The 25049-nt window shown below is 41.3% G+C and overlaps 1 protein-coding gene across 1 annotated transcript in view; it reads right to left on the bottom strand.

Moving 5' to 3' along the window:
• Positions 1-1331: 1331 nt before the first annotated feature.
• The window catches only part of LOC140739246 (uncharacterized), a 42934-nt gene continuing 19216 nt past the window's right edge, over positions 1332-25049 (bottom strand). Inside the window, exons 8-17 of the mRNA XM_073067374.1 lie at positions 23049-23318; positions 21044-21385; positions 19017-19286; positions 12603-12710; positions 12196-12294; positions 10081-10158; positions 7884-7937; positions 5484-5527; positions 3935-4051; positions 1332-2134 (exon numbers count right to left, since the gene is read on the bottom strand). Coding sequence (XP_072923475.1) covers positions 3980-4051; positions 5484-5527; positions 7884-7937; positions 10081-10158; positions 12196-12294; positions 12603-12710; positions 19017-19286; positions 21044-21385; positions 23049-23318 — 1337 coding nt within the window. The 3' untranslated portion in view covers positions 1332-2134; positions 3935-3979. The remainder of the gene's footprint in view (positions 2135-3934; positions 4052-5483; positions 5528-7883; positions 7938-10080; positions 10159-12195; positions 12295-12602; positions 12711-19016; positions 19287-21043; positions 21386-23048; positions 23319-25049) is intronic.

Genomic DNA, 25049 nt, shown 5'->3' with positions numbered 1-25049 from the left:
CACTCTCCGCGGTAGCATAGCGGTTAACATATCGATTTACAGCGCCAGAGATCCCGATTCGATTCGCTTCCCGCCGCTGTCTGCACATTCCGCGTTGAGATGCTCTGACTGCTCCTGCTTCCTCACACATACAGAGGATGTACGGGTTCGGGTTTGTGAGTTGTGGGCATGCTGTTTTGGCGCCCAAAGCATGACAACACTAACATGCTGCCACAGCGCATTGCAAACTACTCGAAACACCGCATTTCACCGCATTTTTTAATGCTTGTTGCACATGTGACAAATCAAACTAATCTCTCCCTCTCAGAATGAATGATGAGCTGAACAAGAAAAATGACCCTGGTGATCAGTAGGGCCAGTGATCAATAACAGTGATAGAAGTCACAGGGAGGCAGGTGGGTTGGGAAAACAGATTAAATGTGAACAGGATCGAACGGCAGGTAATTTTTTTTAACCCACTGAGAGGCCCTATCTCACTGAGTAATTCGCCAGAAATACTTTTCTATCAGTCAAACAAAGTGGTGTAGAGAGCCCTTTACTTAGGACATGCCCTCTTCTCATTGCTACTATCAAGGAGGAGATACAAGATCCTGAAGGCACACACTCAATATTTCAGGAACAGCTTCTTTCCATCCACCATCAGATTGCTGAATGGACAATAAACCCATGCTCACTTCCTCAGTATTTTTCATCTCTATTTGCCCAAATAATTCAGTTTATTTTATATATATATTTATTTTAAGTTAAAATTTTTATTACTTTGTCTTGCAATGTAGGTTCCTGAAGGTTGTTATCACTGGGATAAGATCTCACTACCAGTCATTTTGAACAAATTGGGCTTGTCAGCCATGGTTGGCGGCTCATCCAGGAGGAAGAAAACTGATCTCAAACCTCCACTGCCTTTTCAGCTACACCATTCATGGGGAAAATTTTGGAAGTAAACCCCAAGGAAAAATCTGGAGCGGAAGTCCCTAAGGCATTCCTAAGTTGAGTTCAACGCAGACTGAAAACTCCTGCGATACCGCTGGTGCCAAACAGTATCTGTCTCTGCCATTCCTTGGGATTCATCAGCTGTGTGGAGAGGGGGAACAGACAACATGGGCAACAGCTTGCCCTCCATATCATACTTCCCTTTCCTGACATATGCTAGTGACATTGGATCTGATTCTTATTCTGAAGGGGGTTATTTTTGGATGGTGAAGCACTCACAAGAGTAAACCAAAGGGTAAAGGGAAGGACCTGGAGAGAGTGGAATGAGTCTGAGGAAATCCTGCAGTAAAATTTTCTTCACGGTGCCCAGATTTTTAAAAAAGTGATACAGAGCCACAAAATAATTGAACCTGATATCCTGTATTCCCTTATTGGCATTGAAAGAAAGTGCAAGAGATTCTCAGAAATGACAATTCACATTATTTCCTGTTCTTCCTTCTTCTTAGGTAGATCATCATGATTATCCATGAGTTGTATCCACTTTGGAATTGTCAATGTCTCAGGTTAAAACCCTGCAGCCAGCACCTGCAGTCTCTTGTCTCTTTGTCTAATCCCGGTGTTGGTTGTGCCTGTGGTTTCCCACCCTAAATGTTGGAGAATCGCTGCAGCTTCCCATGTCACCAGGAGGCTTCCAGCATCAGACTGCAGAGACAGAATTCCTGCTGAACATTTATCAGTATCTTCTGAACTGCCGCATCCAGAAGTGCAAACTTGTCAGCCCGTGAGTGCAGAAAAATTAATAGTTTCAAATGCGTAGATCTGCTTTCATTTGATAGCAAAACCAAAATGTTGGGCATGGGATTTTACAGTAGGCAAACAAGCAATCACATTGTCCACAATAATCAACAAGTTTCAGCCCTTATCAAATAAATTATTGGCTTTGAAGCCTCCTGAGGAACAGGTTTGATCTATCATCCATCCATCCCTCCAGAGATAGAGATGATAACAGGTCATTCTAGCCAAACAAGCCTGTAGAGATGCAAACTAGATCTATTCTCTGGACAAGAAACATCTTCAGTTGATATTAGTCTATTGTTGTTTGCACCTGTGTGGATCAGGCCCTGCTGGTCATTCTGCAGTCTTCCAACAGTTCATAGTGAGTGAAACAAGCATCCGGAAATAAAGCAGTGCAGATGATGAAAGTCTGAAAAAAAAATGAGAATATTCAACATGTTAGTCAGTGGCTCTGGCGATACATCTCTGTATCTCTTTCTTCCATTGAGACTACCTACCAATGATTTCCATCATTTACTCTCTTTATTTGTGAGAATATTTTCAATTCAGAATCAGCTTTTGGCTCTTGAAGCAAAGAGGATAACTTCAACTCAACTTTACTTGCCCCATTGTTAAGAAGCTTCTACAACCAATCGACTCACTTTCAAGGACACTCCATCTCATGTTCGCAATATTTATTGTTTGTTTGATTGTTTGTTTATTTATTATTTCTTTCTTTTTGAACAGATTTTGTCTTCTGTAAACTGGTATGTTTTTTCATTGATTCTATTACAATTATTATTCTGTTCTATGAGGACAGTAGTGGATTCCTGTGGTAAATTAAATGGTCTGCATCGAACAGTCACAAGCTCCATTAGCGCTTGATAGTGCTTTCATCTAACCCTGTCGTGCTTTATTGAAATCACTACTATTTATCATGACAAGTTCTGAAATACTAAAGACTAGCTTTTATTTGTTATATTTACATTGAAACATGAAGTGATTTTTTTTTTGATTTTGCATAAATGACAACACAGACCAAGGATTGTGCAGGGGGCAGCCCACAAGTGTTGCCACCCTTCTGGCACCAATATAACATGCCTACGATTCATACTGGTTGTATTGATAATAAATGTGCCCGCACTATTTAATCTATCTTGCATAATGACACTGTTCTTTTTTTTTGCACATAGTATCTATTATAGAAATTGAAACAAAATGCTGAAATTGTTTTTAAAGAAATTATTCTTATTTGTAAGTCAGAAGTGATGATGTGTGATGGGGTTCAGAAATGACCCTAGTTTGTGATGGGGTCCAGAATTGACTCTATGAACTGTGCTGCTATTAAGAGAGAGAGGGAGGCGTCCAATGCAGTGAGAGAGAGACAGAAACTGCTCGAAAGATTGATGTTATGGTTTCTCTACAAGTTGTTTACCTTTCCACAAGGACACTTGCCTGCTTGCAAAGTTTTTACAGAGAGAGGAGGGCGGAGCAGGTTGATGGACAGCTGGTGTCCAAAACGTGGGGATAAGTACCAGGTCGGCTGTTACACAGACAGAAATACAGTTTCAGACACTGACCGAGCTTTGTTGCACCCACAAGCAGGTGGGGTTTTTGGAGGATCGATTTGGGAAAATCAATCAGGGTCTCTAGCAGTGTGAAAAGGGGCAACCGGTGGGGAATTATTTATGTGTCCACCCTTGCCTGGGTGATAATTCCATCACAGAAGAACGATTGTACGTGTTATGGTCACAGTCGGTGACTTCAACAGGATTTCGGAGGACAATGGGGATTTCAGAAGACAACGGGAAGAGCGACAGCATCAGCTCACCTCTCACCTCTCTCTCTCCAATGTTACTCAACTAACTGTCTCAAACTGAACTGAATTCTCTTCATCATCGTAAGACTATATCCGTTCATCCCTAGGTTTGGCAGAGCATAGTTTTGTTCCTATTTCCACACTTATGTGTGTGTGTATATATATATATATATAATTACTAACCTGTTTGAAATATCTGAATCTATATTACAGTATTGCATAGTTACTAATAAGCACTATTAGTTAATAGCAATACCAGACTCCAAAGTGTTTTCCATTTCTGCTGGTTCTTTAACCCATCATGGGTTAAATGAGATGATTGAATCTTTGAATTATGTTAACTCAGGGCAAATACATTCATGAAAGTACATGACAAATCTAAAATATAAAAAATGATTTCAAAATATATACTTTCCACATATCGATTCCAAGCCGTTCCATTCTGTTGTCAGCAGATTATTCATTTCTGTTTTTTGTTATCTGTGCATAGACAACAGATGAGATGTTGTCATTTGAAGAAGGCTGGTTCTGAATGAGAAAGAAATACCAATTACACTCAGTGACCACATTATTAGGTACAGTATGTCTGCTCAATAATGTAAATATCTAATCAACCAATCATGTTGCAGCAACTCAATAAGACCATAAGCAGTAGTAGCTGGAGTAGGCCATCTTGCCCTTTGAGCCTGCTCAGCCAATCAATAAGATCATAACTGATCTGGCCATGGACACATGTCACCCTACCTGCCTTTTCCCCATAACCCTTAATTCCCATCAAATGCATGAAAGCATGCAGATATGATCAAGAGGTTAAGTTATTGTTCAGACCAAATATTAAAATGGGGAAGAAATGTGATCTAAGTGACTTTGACTATGGAATGTTGGTGTTGGACCAGTGGTTTAAGTATCTCAGAAACTTCTGATCTCCTGCGATCATCACACAACAGACTCTAGAGTTTAGAGAATGGTGTGAAAAACAAAAAAAAATCACTGTGCTGTAGTTCTGTGGTTGAAAATGACTTGTTAAAGAGAGAGAGTAGAGGAGAATGGCCAGACTGGTTCAAGCTGACAAGAATGCAACAGAAACTCAAATAACTACATTTTACAGAGGTGGTGGCTCTTTAAGGTTGTCCTAGTCGGTGAGGAGATGGTGAGAGGATAGTGGGTATAAGCTCCCAGTACTTACTAAATGCTCCGAATGACATGCATTTCAAATAATGTAGTCTTTGACAACAAGTCTAGCTCCTGGCTTTCACATGTGTCTTAGCTACTAAGCTTGGCGGAACCATTTTGGACTAAAAGGAGAAGGGGCAAAGGCAGGTTACTGGCACCTTAAAACCAGTCACTTTGGGCAGATGGGGCTCATCAGCTGTGGTTGGCAGCTAACCTAGGATAAGGAAACCTCTTATTTCATACCTCCGCTGCCTTGTGGCTATACCCACTCATAGGGAAGGCTTCTGGAGTAAATCTCAATGAAATATCAGGAACTGCATTCCCGAAGTCCCTACAATGAATTCATTTTTGACTGGCAACTCCTCCAAAGCCACTGGTGCCAAACAGGTTCAGTCTTTGCTATTCCTTTGGATTCATCAGTGGCATGGAGAGGGAGAGCCAGCTGTAGGGGAAACAGCTTGTTCTCCATTGCGTACTGCTTTAGCTTCCATATCAGCATCAAACAGCTAGGTTGCAACATCCATGGTCGACCTTGACCAGTGGAGGCCATCACCAAGGCGGTGTGCAGAACCTTGAAGTGGATAGGCTACAACAGCAGAAGGCCATGATCATACACTCAGTGGACACTTTATTAGGTGTAGGATATACCTAATAAAGTGGACAATGAGCATATATTTAAGCCAGTTGACATTTCATCTGTTTAAATCAGTAAACAACTTCACAAATTTGATCTGGAAATTAATATTTGTTGGACTTGGTACTTCAACAACAGAATCAATGTACTTACAGTATCTGACACTTGATTGGAGGATAGTGTGGCATGTCTCTCCCCTGTGATAATTACAAACATCGCAATCAAAAGATGACAGTAGTGGCTCACACTGACAAAGGAAGTGACAAATAGAGTACCAATGCCCTAAACTGATTGCATCGTTCTCTTCCTGACATAACATAAGCAAAAAATTTAATTGCTCATTTTATCAGTTTGATTGATTGAAGTGCCAGGCCAAATTGGAAAGGTTGGGTATGGGGCGAATCGGCCAAGAGCGTATCAAAGTGGCAGGGCCCAGGTCTGAGAATGAGGAACAACCTGAGGTTTGGGTGATTTAAGAGCCGGGCCAGATTGAAATAGATAGATAGATAGATAGATACTTTATTCATCCCCATGGGGAAATTCAACTTTTTTCCAATGTCCCATACACTTGTTGTAGCAAAACTAATTACATGATCAGGGTTTCGGGGTCAGAGGCAAGGGATGGGTTGGTTCAGCTTGGTGCCATGTGAAATTTACTTGTCTCTGTGCTGAACTGAGGCTGCAGTTTGCAACTAATGGGCTCCTGAATTGGCTGCAATGATGACTGGCTTTGTGGCTGTGGACTCACTTTTGTGAACTTCAGTTCTGAAAGTTATTTGCTTATTCTTTCTGCTTGTACATTTTTTGTTCTACTCATTGGATGTTAGAAAGTCTTTTTTTAAAATGGTTACTTCAATTTGCAGTTGACTGTAAGGAGACAAATCCCAAGGTTGTATATAGTATACATACTTTGATAATAAATGTATTTCAAACTTTGAATTTCCAGAAAACTTCATTCCATCTATCTGGGTAAAATATACACAAACCTCAGTGAGCTATAGGAATGGTTGTAAATGAACCAAACTTTTCATGATTCTTGGATGAATCTGGGTCAGTGAGGAGTTGTGAATGTGAGTGTTTTTCAGATAAATGCACTGGGAAATAAGGAAGCAGGAATCCAGAACTCTCTCCCATTTTATTTGTATTGAAGTCAATGGTGTTCAGGAGAACATCGAGAGATGTCATTGAACTCAATTGGATACCAATAGGCCAGGAAAGATTGGTTATGGGGAGGTGCTTTCATTAGTAAGAGAGATGAGGAGGAATTTCTTCAGTCATATGGTCATAAATCTGTGGAATTCATTTTCACAGTGGCCAGTGGTGGCCAAATCAGGTGTATTTAAGGAAGAGATTAATAGGTTTTTGATTGTTCAGTGGTTCAACGATTACAGGGTGAATGAATTTGTGAAAAGAATCAGCCATTGTTTGAATGATGGAACAAACTTGATGGGTCAAATGAACTAATGCTGCTCCTCTATCTGATGGTTTTGAGGATGAATGGAAGAGTGAGAGATCAGAGACTTGTCAAATGATACAGTGAAATGTCAAACAGGAGAAAGTTGACAAATGCTGGAAATTTACACACAAAGTGCTGGAGGAACTCAGTAGATCAGGCAGCATCTATAGAAGTGAATAAACAGTCACTACTTTGAGCTGAGACCCTTCTTCAGGAAAGAGGAAGATGTCAAAATAAAAAGATGGGGAAAGGGGAGTTAGCATAGCTAGAAGGTGATAGGTGGAGCCAGCTGGGTTGGAAAGATAAAGGGATGGAGAAGAAGGAATCTAATTGGAGAGGAGAGTGGACCATAGGAGAAAGGAAATGAGGAGGGGATCCGGGGGAGGGGATAGTCAGGTGAGAAGAGGTATGTGACCAGAGTGGGAAATAGAAGAAGAGGGGAGGGGGAGATATTGATATTCATGCCATCAGGTTGGAGGCTGGCCAGACAGAATGCAAGAAGTTTCTTCTCCACCCTAAAGGTGACATCATCTTGACATAAGAGGAGGTCATGGACCAACATGTTGGTACAGGAATCGGATTCAGGATTAAAATGTTTGGTCACCGGGAAGTTACACTTTTGGTAGACTTGATTTGACGCAAAAAGGTTGCTGTCATGCATTAGGGTGATTTGACGCAGCAACATGTATCGTTTGCATTGAATCAAATCAAGTCAAACCTGCTCGAATTTTTAATGATGCTGATGATATGGACGGGAGATCAGACGTAAGTCACATTTACTCATTCAGAATTCTGCTGACTGACTTTATATGTCCTCTGAGGACACAAATGTGCCTTGAGTTTGCACCTGACCAGCAAAATTGTGTTGCAATATCAGCACAAATGTTTGTGCTTGTATCTGTGGGGGGAGACAGGACCTGCACAGAGAAGGCTGGGTTATGGACTGAGCCTCAGCTGACTGTCCCACAGTGTGTTAATGGGGTGAGTGAGGACCTTTACCCCAGGATGGCCATATCAGGGGCCCAAAGAGTTTCAGACTCATCACCAACAATCCTCATCCTGACAAAAAATGAAAAAATTTAAAACAATTTTATTACCTGGCGCATTTTCCTCGAAGCAGATGGATCCATAATGAATATTTTCCTCTGTGTCTGTGGGGACAAAATAGAAACAAAGATGAAACAATGATTAGCTTCATCTGTACATGAACATCGAAACATACCAACCCTGACCATAGTCTTTGGAATGTCGGAGGAGACCAGAGTGCCCAGAGGAAACCCACACAGTCATGGGAAGAACATACAAACTCCTTACAGACAGTGTCAGAATTGAGCCCAGTCACTGGTGCTGTAAAGTGTTATGCTAATCACTACGTTACAGAGTTGTCCCAATTGATTTGAGTTTGTTCAATCTGCTGAGTTCCTCCCGCAGTTTGGAATTTGCATCTGTATCAGGAGGCCCAAACAAAGCAAATGCCAGTCAGTGAAGAGTATCCGTAAAGAATCAGTCTAGATTACACATTCAGGGACTTGAACCCAGAACTTTCTATTTCTGAGGAAATTAGTTTATCAGAGAAAAGTAAAGGTTAGCTTTATTTGTCACATGTACAAAAAAAAAGAGTGAAATATGTCATTTGTGTCAAATCCAATCAGGAAGGATTGTGCTGAGCAGCATACAAGTGTCATCACGCTTCTGGTGCCAACATAGCATTCTTACTAATCCTGCAATTTACTAACCCTAACCTGTACATCTTTAGAATGTGGGAGGAAATTGGAGCACCCGAGGAAACCCACGTGGTCACAGAGAAAATGTACAAACTCCCTACAGTCAGTGATGGGAATCAAACACTAATCTTACTGCTCATGCTATAAAGCACTGTGCTAATCAGTACACTTCTGTGGTGTTCCATTGACACTGCAACATAGCAACCTAGAGGGCACAGATTCAGAATAGAGAGACATCCATTCAGAACAGAGATGAGGAGGTCATCTCTGTGTGACCCTGGATATTAGATGTTGCGAATCTGTATGGTCACATGGTCTCATGGAGAATTTGGGTTAATTCAAATTGTATTCTCTGGAATTTAGAAGAATAAGAGGAGTTCAGATGGAATTCCAATGAAGTGGATGCAGTAAGGATGTTTCCTACAGTGGACAGTCCAAGACAGGAGTCATTCAGGACTGAAATGAGGAATTCCCAGACAACAATGAGCCAGGTGAATTCTCCACTGGTTGATGCCAAATCATTAAATATAATCATGGAGTTAGGCTTAGACAAGATGGATTAAATAATTTGTGGAGAAGGCTGGAATTTGGAAAAAAGATTTTTCACGTGAAAAAAATCAGTGTGGTCTGATTTATTAAAAATTATTTCAGATTTTTCAAGAAACATGGCTCTATCATTCATGTATGTTCAGAAATACCACCTAATTTCTGGAGAAAGCAATGGTGTCTAATATGACATGTTCACACTACACTGACACTTTGACTGATAATATTCAGTGATTCCATACACATTGAAGTACTGCTGAAATATGGTGGAGGTATTCAATAGTGGATGAGATCTCATGAAGTGGATGGTCACATTTAGAGCACAAGGACTGTGGACTCGTTCTAGAACATAGAACATAGTATAGTACAGCATATTACAGGCCCTTTGGCCCACAATGTTGTGCCGACCCTGCAGCCACCAACCATGCTATCCATTTTCCAGAAGTGTGATCCCAATGTGTGTGTTTATTTATTGATTGAGATACAGCATGTAATTGGCCCTTCCAGCCTTTTGAGCCATGCCGCCCAGCAGCCTCCCGATTTAATCCGAGCCTAATCATGGGACAATTTACAATGACCAATTAGCCTACCAACCAGTACGTCTTTGGACTGTGGGAGTAAACCAGAACACCCGGAGAAAACACACGGGGTCACGGGGAGAACATACAAACCCCTTACAGGCAGTGGCATAATTTGAACCCAGATCATCCATACAGTAAAACATTGTGCTAACTACTACACTATGTTGTGGTTTATCTACTTTTATGTCTTAACCATAATGATCCAGCGAAAATTAGACCCTTGTAGAATGCAGAGTGAGGCCTGTGTTGTTTGAAAGAGACTGGGAGGGAGTGAAGGGTAGTAGGCACTAGACAGGGTATTGGATTGATCAGTCAGTTTTGTGATTGAGATTCAATTCCTCTATATATATAGATTTTGATTGCAAACCTGCAAACTGTTGTGTTAATAATTTCACAAAAGTACAAGCAGAGAAATTCATTGAATGAGAGATTGATCTATTTACCTTTTTGTACTGCCTTCCTGCTCACAGACATATATTCAGCAATATGGCTGGTCTCAGGCTCCGGCATTGCATTAGTTCCTGGAGAATAAGCATTTCATTTACTTGGCTTGATTTTCAAGAAGTAACATCGGGTATCTTGAGAAAAAAGTGCCCTATCAATAATGACAGCCACCAGCATGAGGAGAAATACTGTGTGATCGCAGTATTAATAATGTGTGCTAGAGGCATTCAATGTTACAATGATAATATGGGGATTGATTCAGAAAGTTAATGGAAACATGTTGTACCACACTACACATTAATACATTGTGGAAGGTCCAGGTCAATTCCCAATTTTGAATTCCAGTAACACAGAATAAATTAACTTCAACAGGTTTTTTATTGGGTAAATGTGACATATGTTAACAGCAGTAGATTGAGCCCTAGTCATCAGTGGGGAGTGATGAGTTCTTGTCCTCACCACCCAACCTACTCACCTTCATGTCCTGCACATACTTCTCCATAACTTCCGCCATCTCCAACAGGATCCCACCACCAACCACATCTTCCACACCAACCCCACTTTCTCTGGGATCGCTCCCTACACAACTGCCTTGTCACTCATCCCTCCCCATTGATCTCCCTCCTTGTACTACCCTTGCAAGTGAAACAAGTGGCACACATACCCCTACCCCTTCTCCCTCACAGCCCCAAGCATTCATTCCAAGTAAGGCAATACTTCACTTGCGAGTCTGCTGGGGTCACGTACTATATCTGGTGCCCCTGATGTGACCTCCTATATGTCAGAGAGACCCTTTGTAGATTGGAAGGCCACTTCACAGAGCATCTTTGCTCCATCCAACACACAAAAAAAGCTGGATCTCCTGATTTAAATTCTACTGCTGATTCTCATTCCAATATGTCAGTCTGTGGCCTCCTCTACTGACACAATGAGGCTACATTCAGGTTGGATGAACACCACCATATATATTACACCTAGGTAGCCTCCTTCCAGATGGCGTGAACATTGATTAGTTAAACTTCCGATAATGGCCCCATCCCCCAACTTCACCATTCCCCATTCCTATTTCCTTCTCTCACCTCATCTCTTTACCTGCCCATCACCTCCCTCTGGTGCTCCTCTCTCTTCCCTTTCATCCCTCGTCTTCTGCCCTCTCCTATCCAATTACCCCTTCTCCAGCCCTTGAGTTCTTTCACTAATCTACTTTCCAGATCTTTACTGCAATCACTCCCCTGTCCCGGTTTCACATATCACCAAGCACCTTGTATTCCTTCCTCACTTCCAGCCCCACCTTCTTACTCTGACTTCTCCCCTTCCTCTCCAGTCCTGATGAAGGGTCTCAGCCCAGAACATTAACTGTTTATTCTTTTCCATAGATGCAGCCTGACCTGCAGAGTTCCTCCAGCACTTTGTGTGTGTCACTCAAGATTTCCAGCATCTGCAGAAGATCAGTGTCTCTGGACATTCGCATCAGGCATCCAGACAATGAGGCCATCCTCCAAAACTATCAGGCTCTCACTGTGAATGTTATTGTCAGAGGGTGGTGATATAGAGCGAGGGTATTTGTCTAACTATGTCCAGGCCAAGGACCATTCTCTTACTTTTGATCACTGCATATGTCTGAAATACTGTAAGGCCATAAAAAACAGTTGGCCCATTGAGTCTGCACCATTCAATCATGGCTGATTTATTCTATAAGACTATGAGACAATCTCAGGGCACTGAGATGTGGACTGTTCATCTCATTGAATTTGTGTGAAATAGAACCTCTTATGACACAAATAGCCTGTTTTGATGGTGTATCCATTTATGATACTGTGATTCTCTGACACCTCACTGACTGAACCTATAGTGATTCAGGACCCAGCTTCTCAGTGTGTACACACACACACACACACACACACACACACACACACACACACACACACACACACACACACACACACACACACACACACACACACACACACACACACACACACACACACACACACACACACACACACAATTTCCATGTTCGAAGATTATTTTTAAGTTACAAAGTCAAGACAAAACTGCTGTGAGCAAATGGGACATAAAAGTAAATTGCTCTGCTGCTTCGATCTTGCTGTTACCTTGTATTGGATGCAATTCGTTTGGATTTGCATACAGGTTAGAGTCATCTTCTGTATTCCTCTTTGGCTGTCGTGATTTTTGGCTTTGATTTCCCAAACCTGTACAGAGAGAGCTCTTAAAATGCTTTCAGCTTTTTTCTCCAACTTCATGCATTTAGCAAAATGTGATTCAACTGCCCATAAACTCAAATCTTTACAAGTTAAAAAAAATGCAACAATATGTAATTTATGTTTCTACAGTCATCAGATTCAGGCTCAGTGATACATTAATATTTGATTTTTTTTAATTTCAAAGGTCTTTCAGTTCAACTCAAACTCTAGTTTAATATTATTTCTCTGTGTAGAAAGGATAAAATTGCCATTGTTTGTTTTTGGAATTATGTTCCCCATTTCTTCAATTATCTTACCTGTATTCTTGCACTTTCTTAGACACAAGACCACCACCAGGATAATGATGAGGAGAAGGGCCAGTCCACCAGTAATTACAACAGTGGTGTGTTTAAAACTGCGATCCTCTATCAAAACAATAAGACAAATTTCTCATTGACTATGCTGACATCATTCAAAAGCTATCCAAATGATTGAGAAATAACATTGACTAATTTAGATCACAGGTTCTGGGTTTAATTTCTGATCAAGGTTAACTGACCTGAATGTTGAGGAACTTCACCCATTCTCAGTAAACATCAGAGAGAGACAAGAAATGAATCGCAGTGGGATCTAGGTCCCGATTTCAATCAGGTATCTCTTTCTGGCAGGAGATGTGTGGGGATATGCGGCTGCTAGGGATCCAGTTCATGGGTGAGGCCTCCCACTGTTGAACAGGGGAATGCCCATCATAGTCTGTGTTTCTACTGGAACAGGAATTGCCACAGTGGGGTGGCTTTTGGCCCAGAACTTCTAATCCCTCTAAAGTGGAGCAAGCTGTAAATACTATATACAGTCAGCAGGTAAGGCAGCTTCTTCCATAAGAGAATTGAGAGAATTAATGTTTCAGGTCAAAAATCCTGCATCAGATTGCAAGGCAGGCTCTTTGAAAAAAAAACCAGTCAGATTCCAAGGATGCATCTGGTAAAACTTTCATCAGATTCCAAGGAAGGGTTTTTGACCTGAAAATTTAACACTTTTCCGTTTCCATAGATATTCTCAGACCTGCTTAGTGTTTCCGGTATTTCTGTTTTTCCTTCAGAATTCCTGCGTCTAGAACTTCCTGATTTCCAAGTACTAAAACTCTGCTGTGCATTGAACCTACCGATAACCGTGCCGCTGAAATTCACTATTCCATTGCAGTGCTACTGAAAATGTATTTGTGTATTTTCAGCACACACCCATCACTGACCTATTCACACTGTTACTGACATTGTCTCCTGTCTTTAAAGGACATCCTAGCACCTGGCAGAAGCAGGCTGTAGTTGGGCCAAAGGATGAGGAGCTTTGTGTGCCAGACTGACTGGAGTTGATGTTCAATACCTGGTATTGGATATTGGTTTGTTATTGTCATATGCCACAACCCTGCAAACCTTTGCACCATGCTGCCTTCATTTTGCAAGAGACGGCCACATCACACAATCAAGTTTATCTGTGCCTGCTCATACTGTTTCTATGCCTGATGTGAAAGCGTTCACACTGGATAGAAGTCTCCTTCACTGTGTTATCAGAATTTGGAACAGCCTTCCAGATCCTGTGGTTGAAAACATCTGCGACAACGGGGTCCCAGCCTTCAAGAGTCGAGTGTACAAACACCTATCATCTCTGGGAGGGAAGTCACATGCTTCTTCATAAGCTATCATGGAGGGGACCAGGATGGCAATACTTGCCTGTTGGTATTAGGGTTAATACCTGACTTTCAAGAGCACTTGTGAGTTATGTTCCGGCTGGACTTAGTCCTTAAACTACTGAGAGAACAATGCGGAAAGATCAGGTGCTATTTTCTCCTGGTAGGGATTAGTTTTTAGTTCCAAGTGCTCCTACCAAGTTTTGTCACCATGCAATCTTATCGTTCAATCTCTTTGAACTATGGAGGACAGCATTTGTCTCTCTCCAGCAGAATTCATCACGACTCCAGTATTTCTACTATTTTTTAATGTTTCTTAATTGTATGTATGACTTTTTTGTGTTTTAACACTGAGCAGCAGTGAACCATCTGATTGACCTATCAGAGTTCTCTTTGGGAACCAGATGACTTGATCAGCATTTCTGATCTGACTATTGTTCAAGATTGCACTTAATTAAAAAATGTACCAAGATATACTGAAAAGCTTGATGCAGATTAAATCATGACACATTGCACTGAGGAAGAACAATGTAAAACAATAACAATGCAGAATAAAGTGTAAAAGCTACTGAGATAATGCAGTGCAGGTAAAAAAATAAAGTGCAAGTTTATAATGAGGTTGAGAATACATCTTATCAGAGAAAATGTACATCCAACAGTCTGCTTTGAAATGTTTTGAGAGGTTGACCATGGCTGGAATGAATTCCTGCCTCTGCAAAAAGCTAGACCCACTGCAAATTGCCTATCGCTACAATAGGTCTACGGCAGATGCAATCTCAATGGCTTTTCGCACAGCCTGAGATCATCTGGAAAATAGCACCTCTATGTCAGGATGCTGTTTGTTGACAATAGCTCAGTGTTTAACACCATTATCTGCACAGTCCTGATCAATAAGCTACAGAACCTGCGACTCTGTACCTCCCTCTGAAATTGGACCCGCAACTTCCTAAACGAAAGGACATAATCTGTACAGATTGGTAATAATATCTCCTCCTCACTGACAACATGGATGCACCTCAGGGGTGTGTGCTTACCCCTCTGCTATAGTCCCCTCTATAATCATAGCTGTGTGGTTAGGTATACCTCAAATGACATCCATAAAGTTGCTGATACAACCATTGTTGGTAGAACCTCAGATGGAGACAAGAGAGCGTACAGGAGCGAGATATACCAGCTAGTTGAGTGGTGTCGCAGCAACACCCTTGCACTCAATGTTGGTAAGACCAAAGTGCAGATTCTGGACTTCCAGAAGCGCAAGATGAGGAAACACGAACAAATCCTCATAGAGGGATCAGAAGTGGAGAGAGTGAGCAATTTTAAGTTCCTGGGTATCAAGATCTCTGAGGATCTAACCTGATCGCAATATTATCGATGTAGTTATAAAGAAGGCAAGACAGCGGCTATACTTTATTAGGAGTTTGAAGAGATTTGCCATGTCAACAGATACACTGAAATACTTCTATAGTACTGTAGGGAGCATTCTGACAGGCTGCATCACTGTCTGGTATGGAGGGGCTACTGCACAAGACTGAAAGAAGCTGCAGAAGGTTGTGAATTGAGTCAGTCCCATCTTGTGTACAAGCCTACAAAGTACCCAGGACATCTTTAGGGATGTCTAAAGGTTTAGGGTGACTCAGAAAGGCAACGTCCATTATTAAGGACCTCCAGCACCCAGGACATGCCCTTTTCTTACTGTTACCATCAGGTAGGAGATACAGAAGCCTGAAGGCACACACTCAGTGATTCAGGAACAGCTTCTTCCCCTCTGCTATCCGATTCCTAAAAGGACATTGAATCTTGGGACACTACCTCAGTTTTTTTTTAATATACGGTATTTCAGGTTTTGCACATTTCTAAAAATCTATTCAATATATGTAATTGATTTACTTTTTTATTTCTATTATTATTTTTTTAAATTGTTATAATTATTTTTTTCTCTCTGTGAGATTATGTATTGTATGAACTGTTGTTGCTGAGTTAACAAACTTCACATTACATACCAGTGATAATAAACCTGATTCTGAATCTGATTCTGAAAATGTTGGAAACATACAGCAAAATGGGCTGCATCCATGGATGGAGAAACAGTTAACATGTTGACCTAATGTACTTTCATTGGAATGTTGATATCAGGAATCACATTGGTCAATGCTGAGTCCTATCCAAATGATACTGGTCAATGCTGAGTCCTATCCAAATAAATGGCACCATAAGAGTGACAGAATTGCCTAGAAATTGGATGTACCTCCAGTTATGAATATTTTTGTGCTAGTTTTAAATTGCTTAAGTATTTTCTCCATGAAAATCTCACTCAGCAGAAAATTTGTCTGTTCTACATCATTGAGACCCAATGTAGATTGTCTAATTGCTTCGTTGAGCACATTGGTTCTGTCTGCAATACCAGGCAGATCTCCTGGAAACACCCCATTTTAACTCCTCTTCCAATTCCCACACTGACATGTCTGTCCAAGACCTCTTTTCCTGCCATGTTGAGGCTAATTGCTGAACATTATATTGCTGAACAGAACCTCATATTCCACCTTGGGAGTCTCCATTCTCATGGCATGAATGTCAATTTCTCTAACTTCTGGTAAACACTTACTTCTCTCCTTTTACATTATGTTCTCATCCCACTGACCCCTATCACACCATCTTTTCTTACCCCCGCTCTCTCCATCTGCATGTTACCCACACATTACTTCTTCCAGATCTCCTCCTCACCACCCTTCTCTTTATCCATGATCCACGGTCTTCTCCTATTCAGATTCTATCTTCTTCAACCTTTTGTCACTTCCACCTATCACCTCCCAACTTCTTACATCATTCCCACTCTCCATCCTCTCACATCTGCTGATCACCCACCACCTCTTGCTCAATGTCTCATTGGCCTTCTACCCTCTTTCTTTCTAATTTCAATGAAGGTTCTTGACCCAAAACGTTGAGTATTCATTTCCTACCATAGATGCTCCCTGATCCACTGAGTTCCTCCATCTCTTTTGTTTGTTGCAGCAGGAAACTGGACTTGACATTTCTGATTCAATTCATTTTTGAACAAGAGGCATTTCCTCAATACACAAAGCTACATGTGCAATGCAGATTTCAGCACAGACGTGACACCTTCACATCTTTCCTAAACATTGTGACTAGAACTGAACTCCATATCAACTTCCTGCATGTTTTGCTCCTTGTTTGACTGTGAATGAAAATTGAAGTTTTAAGATGTTAATTTTTGAACTAAAATATTCATGGATAAAATTCAATTAGGAGCAAACATTTCTCATCTTTCACATCTATCTGTCATAGCATGCTATGCTTACTAACTGGTTGTAATGACCAGACCTCACCAGTCCATTGGGATCAAGAAAGGTTTTCTCCTCTCTGCTTTGAGGCCAATGTGGGAACTACAGATCTTCCACTGACTGGGTAGAAGCTACCTGATGTGGTTGTCAGTGAGTAGTTTGTGTGGAGTTGCACTGCTTCTGTTGTTTATGCCGTGCTTCTGTCTGCTGTCACTACAGGGACCCGAGGCTGTCGACGTTCACCGCCTTGAGTGTCCATTGGCCAGAAAATCCCAAGAGTTCAAAATTGTATGTTCAAAGTAAATAAATTATCAAATTACATGTATGTCACAATATTCAACCTTAAAATTTGTTTCTTTGCATGACTTCACAGTAGAACAGAGAAGTACAAAGGAATCAATAAAAAACTTCACACAGACACTGACAAACAACTAATGTGCAAAAGAGGATAAACTGTGCAAATAATAAAGGATATAAATAAGAAAAAAACTGCAAATTAGACTGAGACATGAGTTGCAGTCTTCTTAAAGTGAGTCCATATGTTCTGGAATCAACTCAGATTTAGCGTGAGTGAAATTATCCACACTGGTTCAGGATCTTGATGGTTGAAGGGCGACAATTGTTCCTGAATCAGATTGTGTGAGATCTAAGGCTCCAGTACCACCTGCCTGATGGCAGCTTTGGGAAGAGAGTATGGCCCAGATGGTGGTAGACCTTGATGATAATGCTATTTCATGGCAATGCTCCTTGTGAATGTGCTCAATGGTGAGGACAGCTTTACCTGTAAAGGGCCGTGATGTAATGGGGATGTTGCTGCTTCTCAAGGAGCATTTACTCACTAACTTGAATCACTCCCTCTGTCCACTGGGTGCTCTCTTCCCCCACAGAGCTCACCATACAGTGTCTGTTCCAGGCTCTGATGTCAGATGCATGATCAATGTGGGCAGCCCAACAGAGCTAACAAAGTGTAACTCAGGGCTCGGTGGTGATGCTGACCTGAGAGAGGGCACTACCATTGGTTCACTGATCCTTCTAGTGAGTTCCAACGGTTGGCATGTTAATATAGTGGCTATCATAGTGCTTTACAGCACCAGTGAACAGGGTTCAATTCCCAAGACAATCTGGAAGGAATCTGTATGTTCTCCCCGTGGTACGTGTTTCCTTCAGGTGCTCCAGATTCCTTCTACATTCCAAAGATATAAGGGTTAGTAATGGATAGTGACTTGTGAGCATGCTATTTTGGCAACACATGTGGGCTGCTCCCAGCACATTCTTGTATTGTTGATCATTGAGGCAAACAACACATTTTACTGCATTTTTCAATATAGATGTAACTAAGAAAGCTATTCTTTGAGGAGGATTTTGCTGAATCTGCCTTTGTGTTATCTTTTGAAAGCATGGTCCTCTTCAACAACAAGACAAAGATCCTCCATTACCTACTTCACTGTATAACACTGTCCACTAATAATAAAGGTTCACAGTGATACCCTGGAAAAGACGGATCAATTATTATATCTCAGAGATCACCTCTCAGAAAGGACAGACATTGATGATTAAATACATGATTGCTTTCTATGTACCAGGGTAGCTTTTGCTCATTAGTCAACCACCCAACAGTAATCCCTTCTGAGACTTGGCCTGCTTAAAAGGGAAGTAACATTACAAGCATGAGATGGGCTCTGCGATATAATATGAATGTCTACGATTTGAAAAAAGAGATCTCAAAGATTCAAAACTAAGTCACTTACTGTTCACCTGAAGATGATGCAGAATAAAAATCTTGGGTCTGTCTTGATGAAACAAAGCACACATCCATTTTCTTTGGACTTTATCGTCTGTTGGAATAATCAGCTGCAAAGATTCACCTTCATTCTTTCGTTCCATGAATATTTTCTCATCTACAGTTTCACCAACACTGTTGATCCAAACCAGTCTCATTGATTCACTGACCTCAGACACAGAGCAGGTCAGGGAAACAGAGTCTCCCTCAGTCACTGCATTGGGTGGTTCAGCTGTGACTGTGGAAACAACAAATCACTGAGATTTTAAACAATGGCCAAAGTTTCAACTCAACTGTACTGCTTTTTTCTGTTGACTGTAAAACTAACCCAAATCATCACTGTTGACTTTAAAATTAACCCAAACGATCACTGGCACCATAAGTGTGCAACATGTTATTGTACAGCTTGAGTTTCCACAGTATTTTATGTCAGTTTTCAAAAGATAGTATAATGATCAGACCCTGAACACAATGACCCTGGGCACAACACTTCCGCTCTACAAGAGTTTAATGAATCTTAATTTTAAAATTCCTGAATTTAATAGCTGCATCACCATCTGGTATGGGGGAGGGGGTTGAGGGGGATCCCTGCACAGGATCGTAAAAAGCTGCAGGAAGATGCAAACGCAGTCAGGTCTATCATGGGCACTTGGACATCTTCAAGGGATGATGCTTCAGAAGGGCAACATGTATCACTGGGCAAGTCCATCACCCAGGACATACCTTCTTCTTATGTATGTGTGTGTATATATATATATATATATATATACACACACACACACATATTTTGTTGTTTTTATTACTACATATTGCAAAATTCTGACACAAATTAACAACAATATTCAGACTGATTCTGATTCATCTTCATCTATATTCACCTTAAAACCTAGTTTAATGTCCGATTAAAGGTTTCACTGATAACGTTGTAGGTTATTTCATGTAATGGTCTTTCTGTAGAAGCCGTGTTTGGGTTATGGTTAGAGATAATGTGTGCATCTGAATGTGAGCCATCCAATCAAGAGAGAAGGCTTGGGGAGCGGATTTTTCTTGTGCCTGACACTGGTGAGAACTTTTGCATTTGTTCAACAGCAGATGAAGAGGGAAGGTGCTGGAGAGAACCGGTCATAGGATTCGATCTGTTGAGGACCGTGATATAATGGAGCATGTTGCAGGACTCTACTGAGGATCGGTGATTATGACTTTTGGAAGAGTTGACCTCCAACCTGTGCTTATTTGACTGCTTAATTATAATGGACACTTTCTGTTTTATTTTCCTTTCATTTCTTTACTGATCTTTTAGTTAAGTTAATATTCAAAAATATACTTCCTTTAATTATATGCAGTGTGCAGTTTGTTATTTTCTGCCAATGAGTTGTAACAGGGTAGCAAATCAAACAGCATTGACACAAACCGGGGATCCCAATCTCAAGGATGAGACATTGCAATCTCACGGATTTTGTGGAGTGTGTATTCTCTAGGCGTATGTGGCCTGAGAACAGTGGATCTTTCGGTGCTGAGTTTGGAGACTGCCATTGAGGGTTAATGAGTCGCTTCCTGAGATGCCCAAAAAGGAAGGGAGTTCATTTGAACGAAGTTTCAAACATCAATCTATAATATTGCAGGGGGACAGAAATTCTGAGGATTAGAATGATTTTTTTTTTCAAAGTAACAAAGAAATACTGATTTTTGCAACTGTCTCACTCATAGCTGTGGGAAAAATTCATCACATTAACTGTCAAGAATAAAGAAAAAGAAGTGTTTGAAAGCAAATTTAAGTGAAAAGAATATTTCAAATTGTTGCCATATTCTGTTGGTTTAGAGCAGTTTGTATTCAGTAATTACAAATAAGTTTTAGCAGAGGTTTTGGAGAAAAAATCATGTTTTCAGATGAGGGAAGTAACTGGAGAAGCTCGTGCTGAAACTGAAGCATGTACAAAAAACTGCAAACTCCCAGTGATATATCAGTGAAAACAACAGCAAGATTCTGTCCCCTACCTCTAACTGTGATTAATTCAATGGCCACATATTGATGTGATCCCTGAGAACATGTGTAAACTCCAGCATCTTCAAACTGCACAGGAACAATCCTCACGTTGAAATTACTGACATTCAGATTTTCCTCTGTAGTTCTCAGTCGGTTCTTGAAGTAGCTCCTCCCAGTGACGTTGATAAGCTGAGATTTGTAGGTAGTAGCTATTTCCATCACCCGATTCTGGAAAAGGTGTGATTTCCAAATCCATTTGGTTTTATGTAACTCAAAATAACTTTCACAAATCAGCGTGAGCTCACTGTGGTCTATATCTGCCCGATAAACTGTGTACGTCTTATTGTGTAGATCTGCAAGACAGGGACAGGAAACAAAGAAACAGATTATCACAGATGCTGGGATATGGATGTTTGAGGTTTCCACTGGGATAAGTACCCGCTCCTAGGATGGCTGAGACAGGGAAGTGGATGGGGAGTTGGAATACCTCGGGTGCTAATTGAGATGTCATCTTCCCCAAACACAGACCCTGCTAAGAGAAACTGTTGAACTGGAGATAATAAATGAGCTGAGAGAATCTCAACATTACCAGGCAATGAGAACTCTCCATAAATGAGAAACATTTAGAATACATCCATAAGTGACTCACGCTAGAGACCCCAGGGGAATGTTACAGCCAACAGCTTAATCATGTTACTCCTTTATCTATATTTTTAATTAGTTTGTAGGTCTCCATTTCATTACAGACTGGAAGATGATTTGTTTACATCCATGGATGGATTTTATTCGTAGAAACAGAGAAACAGCACAATACTGGCCCACAAAGTTGTGCTGAACATGTCCTTACCTTAGAAATTACCAAACTTGCCAATAGCCCTCTAATTTTCTAAGCTTCATGTACCTGTCCGAAGGTCTCTAAAAAGTCCTTATCGTCTCCGCCTCCACCACCGTTGCCGGCTGTTCATTCAACATACTCACCACTCTCTGAGTAAAAAACTTACCCCAACATCTCCACTGTACCAACTCCCAGCATCTTAAACCTGTGTCTTCTTGTGGCAACCATTTCAGCCCAGGGAAAAAGCCTCTGACAATCCACATGATCAATGCCTCTCATCATCGAATACACATCTATTAGGTCACCACCCATCCTCCATCACTCCAAGGAGAAAAGGCCGAGTTCACTCAACCTGTCTCATAACACATGCTCCCCAATCCAGGCAACATCCTTGTAAAATTCTGCACCCTTTCTATGGCTTCCACATCCTTCCTGTAGTGAGGCGACCAGAACTGAGCACAGTACTCCAAGTGGGGTCTGATCAGGGTTCTATATAGTTCCAACATTACCTCTCGGCTCCTAAATTCAAATCCATGACTAATGAAAGCCAATACACCGTATGCCTTCTTAACCACAGCGTCAACCTGCACAGCGGCTTTGAGCGTCCTATGGACTCGACCACAAGATCCCTCTGATCCTCCACACTGCCAAGAGTCTTACCATTAATACTATATTCTGCCACCATATGTGACCTACCAAAATGAACCTTTGATTCCTGCAGGTGAATTGAAATGATTGATTGGAGGCTCCATCAGTCTCAGTTCACACTCAAAGGCCACTTCAATTGATACCTCGTGTAACTAATAAAGTGGCCATTGAGCAAATGATCATGGTCTTTTTCTGCTATAGGCCATCAAGTTTCAATGTGTTAGGCATTCAGTGCTCTTCTGCACACCCCTATTATAATGGATGGTTGTCTAAGTTACAGTGCCTTCTTGACCATGTGTTTTGAGTTGCTGCCACATTATTGGCTGATTAGATATTCGCAATAATGAGCCGGGGTACAGGTTTGTCTAATAAAGTGGACTATGGCTGTATACTTACATTGTGTCCCAGTGTAAAAGCAATGACCACACCCTGCAGTGAAATACCATGGTTAGTGTCTGCTGACTGTACAATCTGTAGAACAGTTTATAATCAACAACTATTTCTTTCCTGCTCCTAGGAAGCTTTGGACTCACCCTGATCCACTGCAACATTGGTGTCTCCAGTGAGAACAATGGAGCCATTTTCCTGCACTTCCCATGTGTAGAGACTGGGATCTCCTGTTCCAATGTGTCGGACCATCAGATAGACGGTGTTATTCAGCCGGATCTGATCAGTGTTTCTCCTGTTCTGCTGGGATGAGTCCACTGGTTTCCAGTGGAGACTGATGGTATCTGGGAGTCTGGAGATGGTACAGCTGAGGGTGACGTCACTGCCCATTACAGGTCTCTGTGAGTCGGCCTCAACTGTGGAAACAGACACATGATGTGTGGTTCAGTTCCCCGCAGGCTCTCTGAACTGCTCCAGGCAGAATTGTCACTTCCCTACAAACCGATAGAAAACCAAATACTGGCCAGCTGTGCTCAGTTTACCTGAGGGAATTATATTCCAGTAGCTTAAAATCAATTTAGTGTTTTGGAGTTTGATGATCTACATATATCTTAGCATATGAATAAAAAATTACGTCTTAAATCTTAGAGCAGTTTGTAACATTCATATTTTCATAAATTCATTAATTTCCCATTATTCCACTGGGAAAGTCTGAAAACAGGTCCGCCGATAAGAGAGCTGAGAATTATTGACAACAGCTTCAGACTTCCACATAAAGCTGTGGCTGTGCATGTGTGGAAATCTCAATGTTTCCTTCAACTTCACTGAGTAATTTTACTGAACATGAGAACCTCTGCTGCCATTCCAATTTCAAAATCCATGACTTTGTCACAGATGAGCTGTAGTTTAGATATTCTGGAGGCCAAAGCCATTTTCCTCAGCTCTCACACAGGTTCAATCCTATCATCTCCAGAAAAGAAAAGCTTACAAAAGGTTCAGAGAGCTAGGTAATTTTGGAGATCTAGAAGATTATAAGGCTAACAGGAAGGAGCTTAAAATGGAAATTAGGAGAGCCAGAAGGGGCCATGAGAAGGCTTTGGCGGGCAGGATTGAGGAAAACCCCAAGACATTGTACAAGTATGTGAAGAACAAGAGGATAAGACGTGAAAGAATAGGACCTATCAAGTGTGACAGTGGGAAAGTGTGTATGGAACTGAAGGAAATAGCAGAGGTACTTAATGAATACTTTACTTCAGTATTCACTATGGAAAAGGATCTTGGTGATTGTAGTGATGACTTGCAGCAGACTAATGACAGAAAGGTTGGAGGTGTTGTGGATGGTGTGGAGGGCTGTCAGAGGTTACAGTGGGACATTGATAGTGTGCAAAATTGGGCTGAGAATTGGCAGATGGAGTTCAACCCAGATAAGTGTGAGGTGGTTCATTTTGATAGGTCAAATATGATGGCAGAATATAGTATTAATGGTAAGACTCTCGGCAGTGTGGAGGATCAGGGGGATCTTGTGGTCCGAGTCCATAGGACGCTCAAAGCAGCTGCGCAGGTTAAGCAGCTGTGCTTAAGAAGGCATATGGTGTATTGGCCTTCATTAATCATGTAATTGAATTTAGGAGCCGAGAAGTATTGTTGCAGCTATATAGGACCCAAGTCAGACCCCACTTGGAGTACTGTGCTCAGTTCTGGTCGCCTCACTACAGGAAGGATGTGGAAGCCATAGAAAGATTACAGAGGAATTTACAAGGATGTTGCCTGGATTGGGGAGCATGTCTTATGAAGACGGATTGAGTGAACTCGGCCTTTTCTCCTTGGAGCGACGAAGGATGAGAGGTGACCTGACAGAGGTGTATAAGATGATGAGAGGCATTGATCGTGTGGAGTGTCAGAGGCTTTTACCAGGGGCTGAAATGGTTGCCACAAGAGGACACTGGTTTAAGGTGCTGGGGAGTAGGTACAGAGGAGATGTCAGGGGTAAGTTTTCTACGCAGAGAGTGGTGAGTGTGTGGAATGAGCTGCCGGCATCGGTGGTGGAGGCAGATATGATAGGGTCTTTTAAGAGACCTTTGGATAGGTACATGGAGCTTAGAAAAATAGAGGACTATGGGTAATCCTAGTAATTTCTAAGGTAGGGA

Source organism: Hemitrygon akajei, chromosome 15 (genome assembly GCF_048418815.1).
Source record: "Hemitrygon akajei chromosome 15, sHemAka1.3, whole genome shotgun sequence".
In the NCBI taxonomy this organism is placed as follows: domain Eukaryota; kingdom Metazoa; phylum Chordata; class Chondrichthyes; order Myliobatiformes; family Dasyatidae; genus Hemitrygon; species Hemitrygon akajei.
Note: the sequence above shows the minus strand (reverse complement) of the source record. Positions and strands in the feature narration are given on the sequence as shown.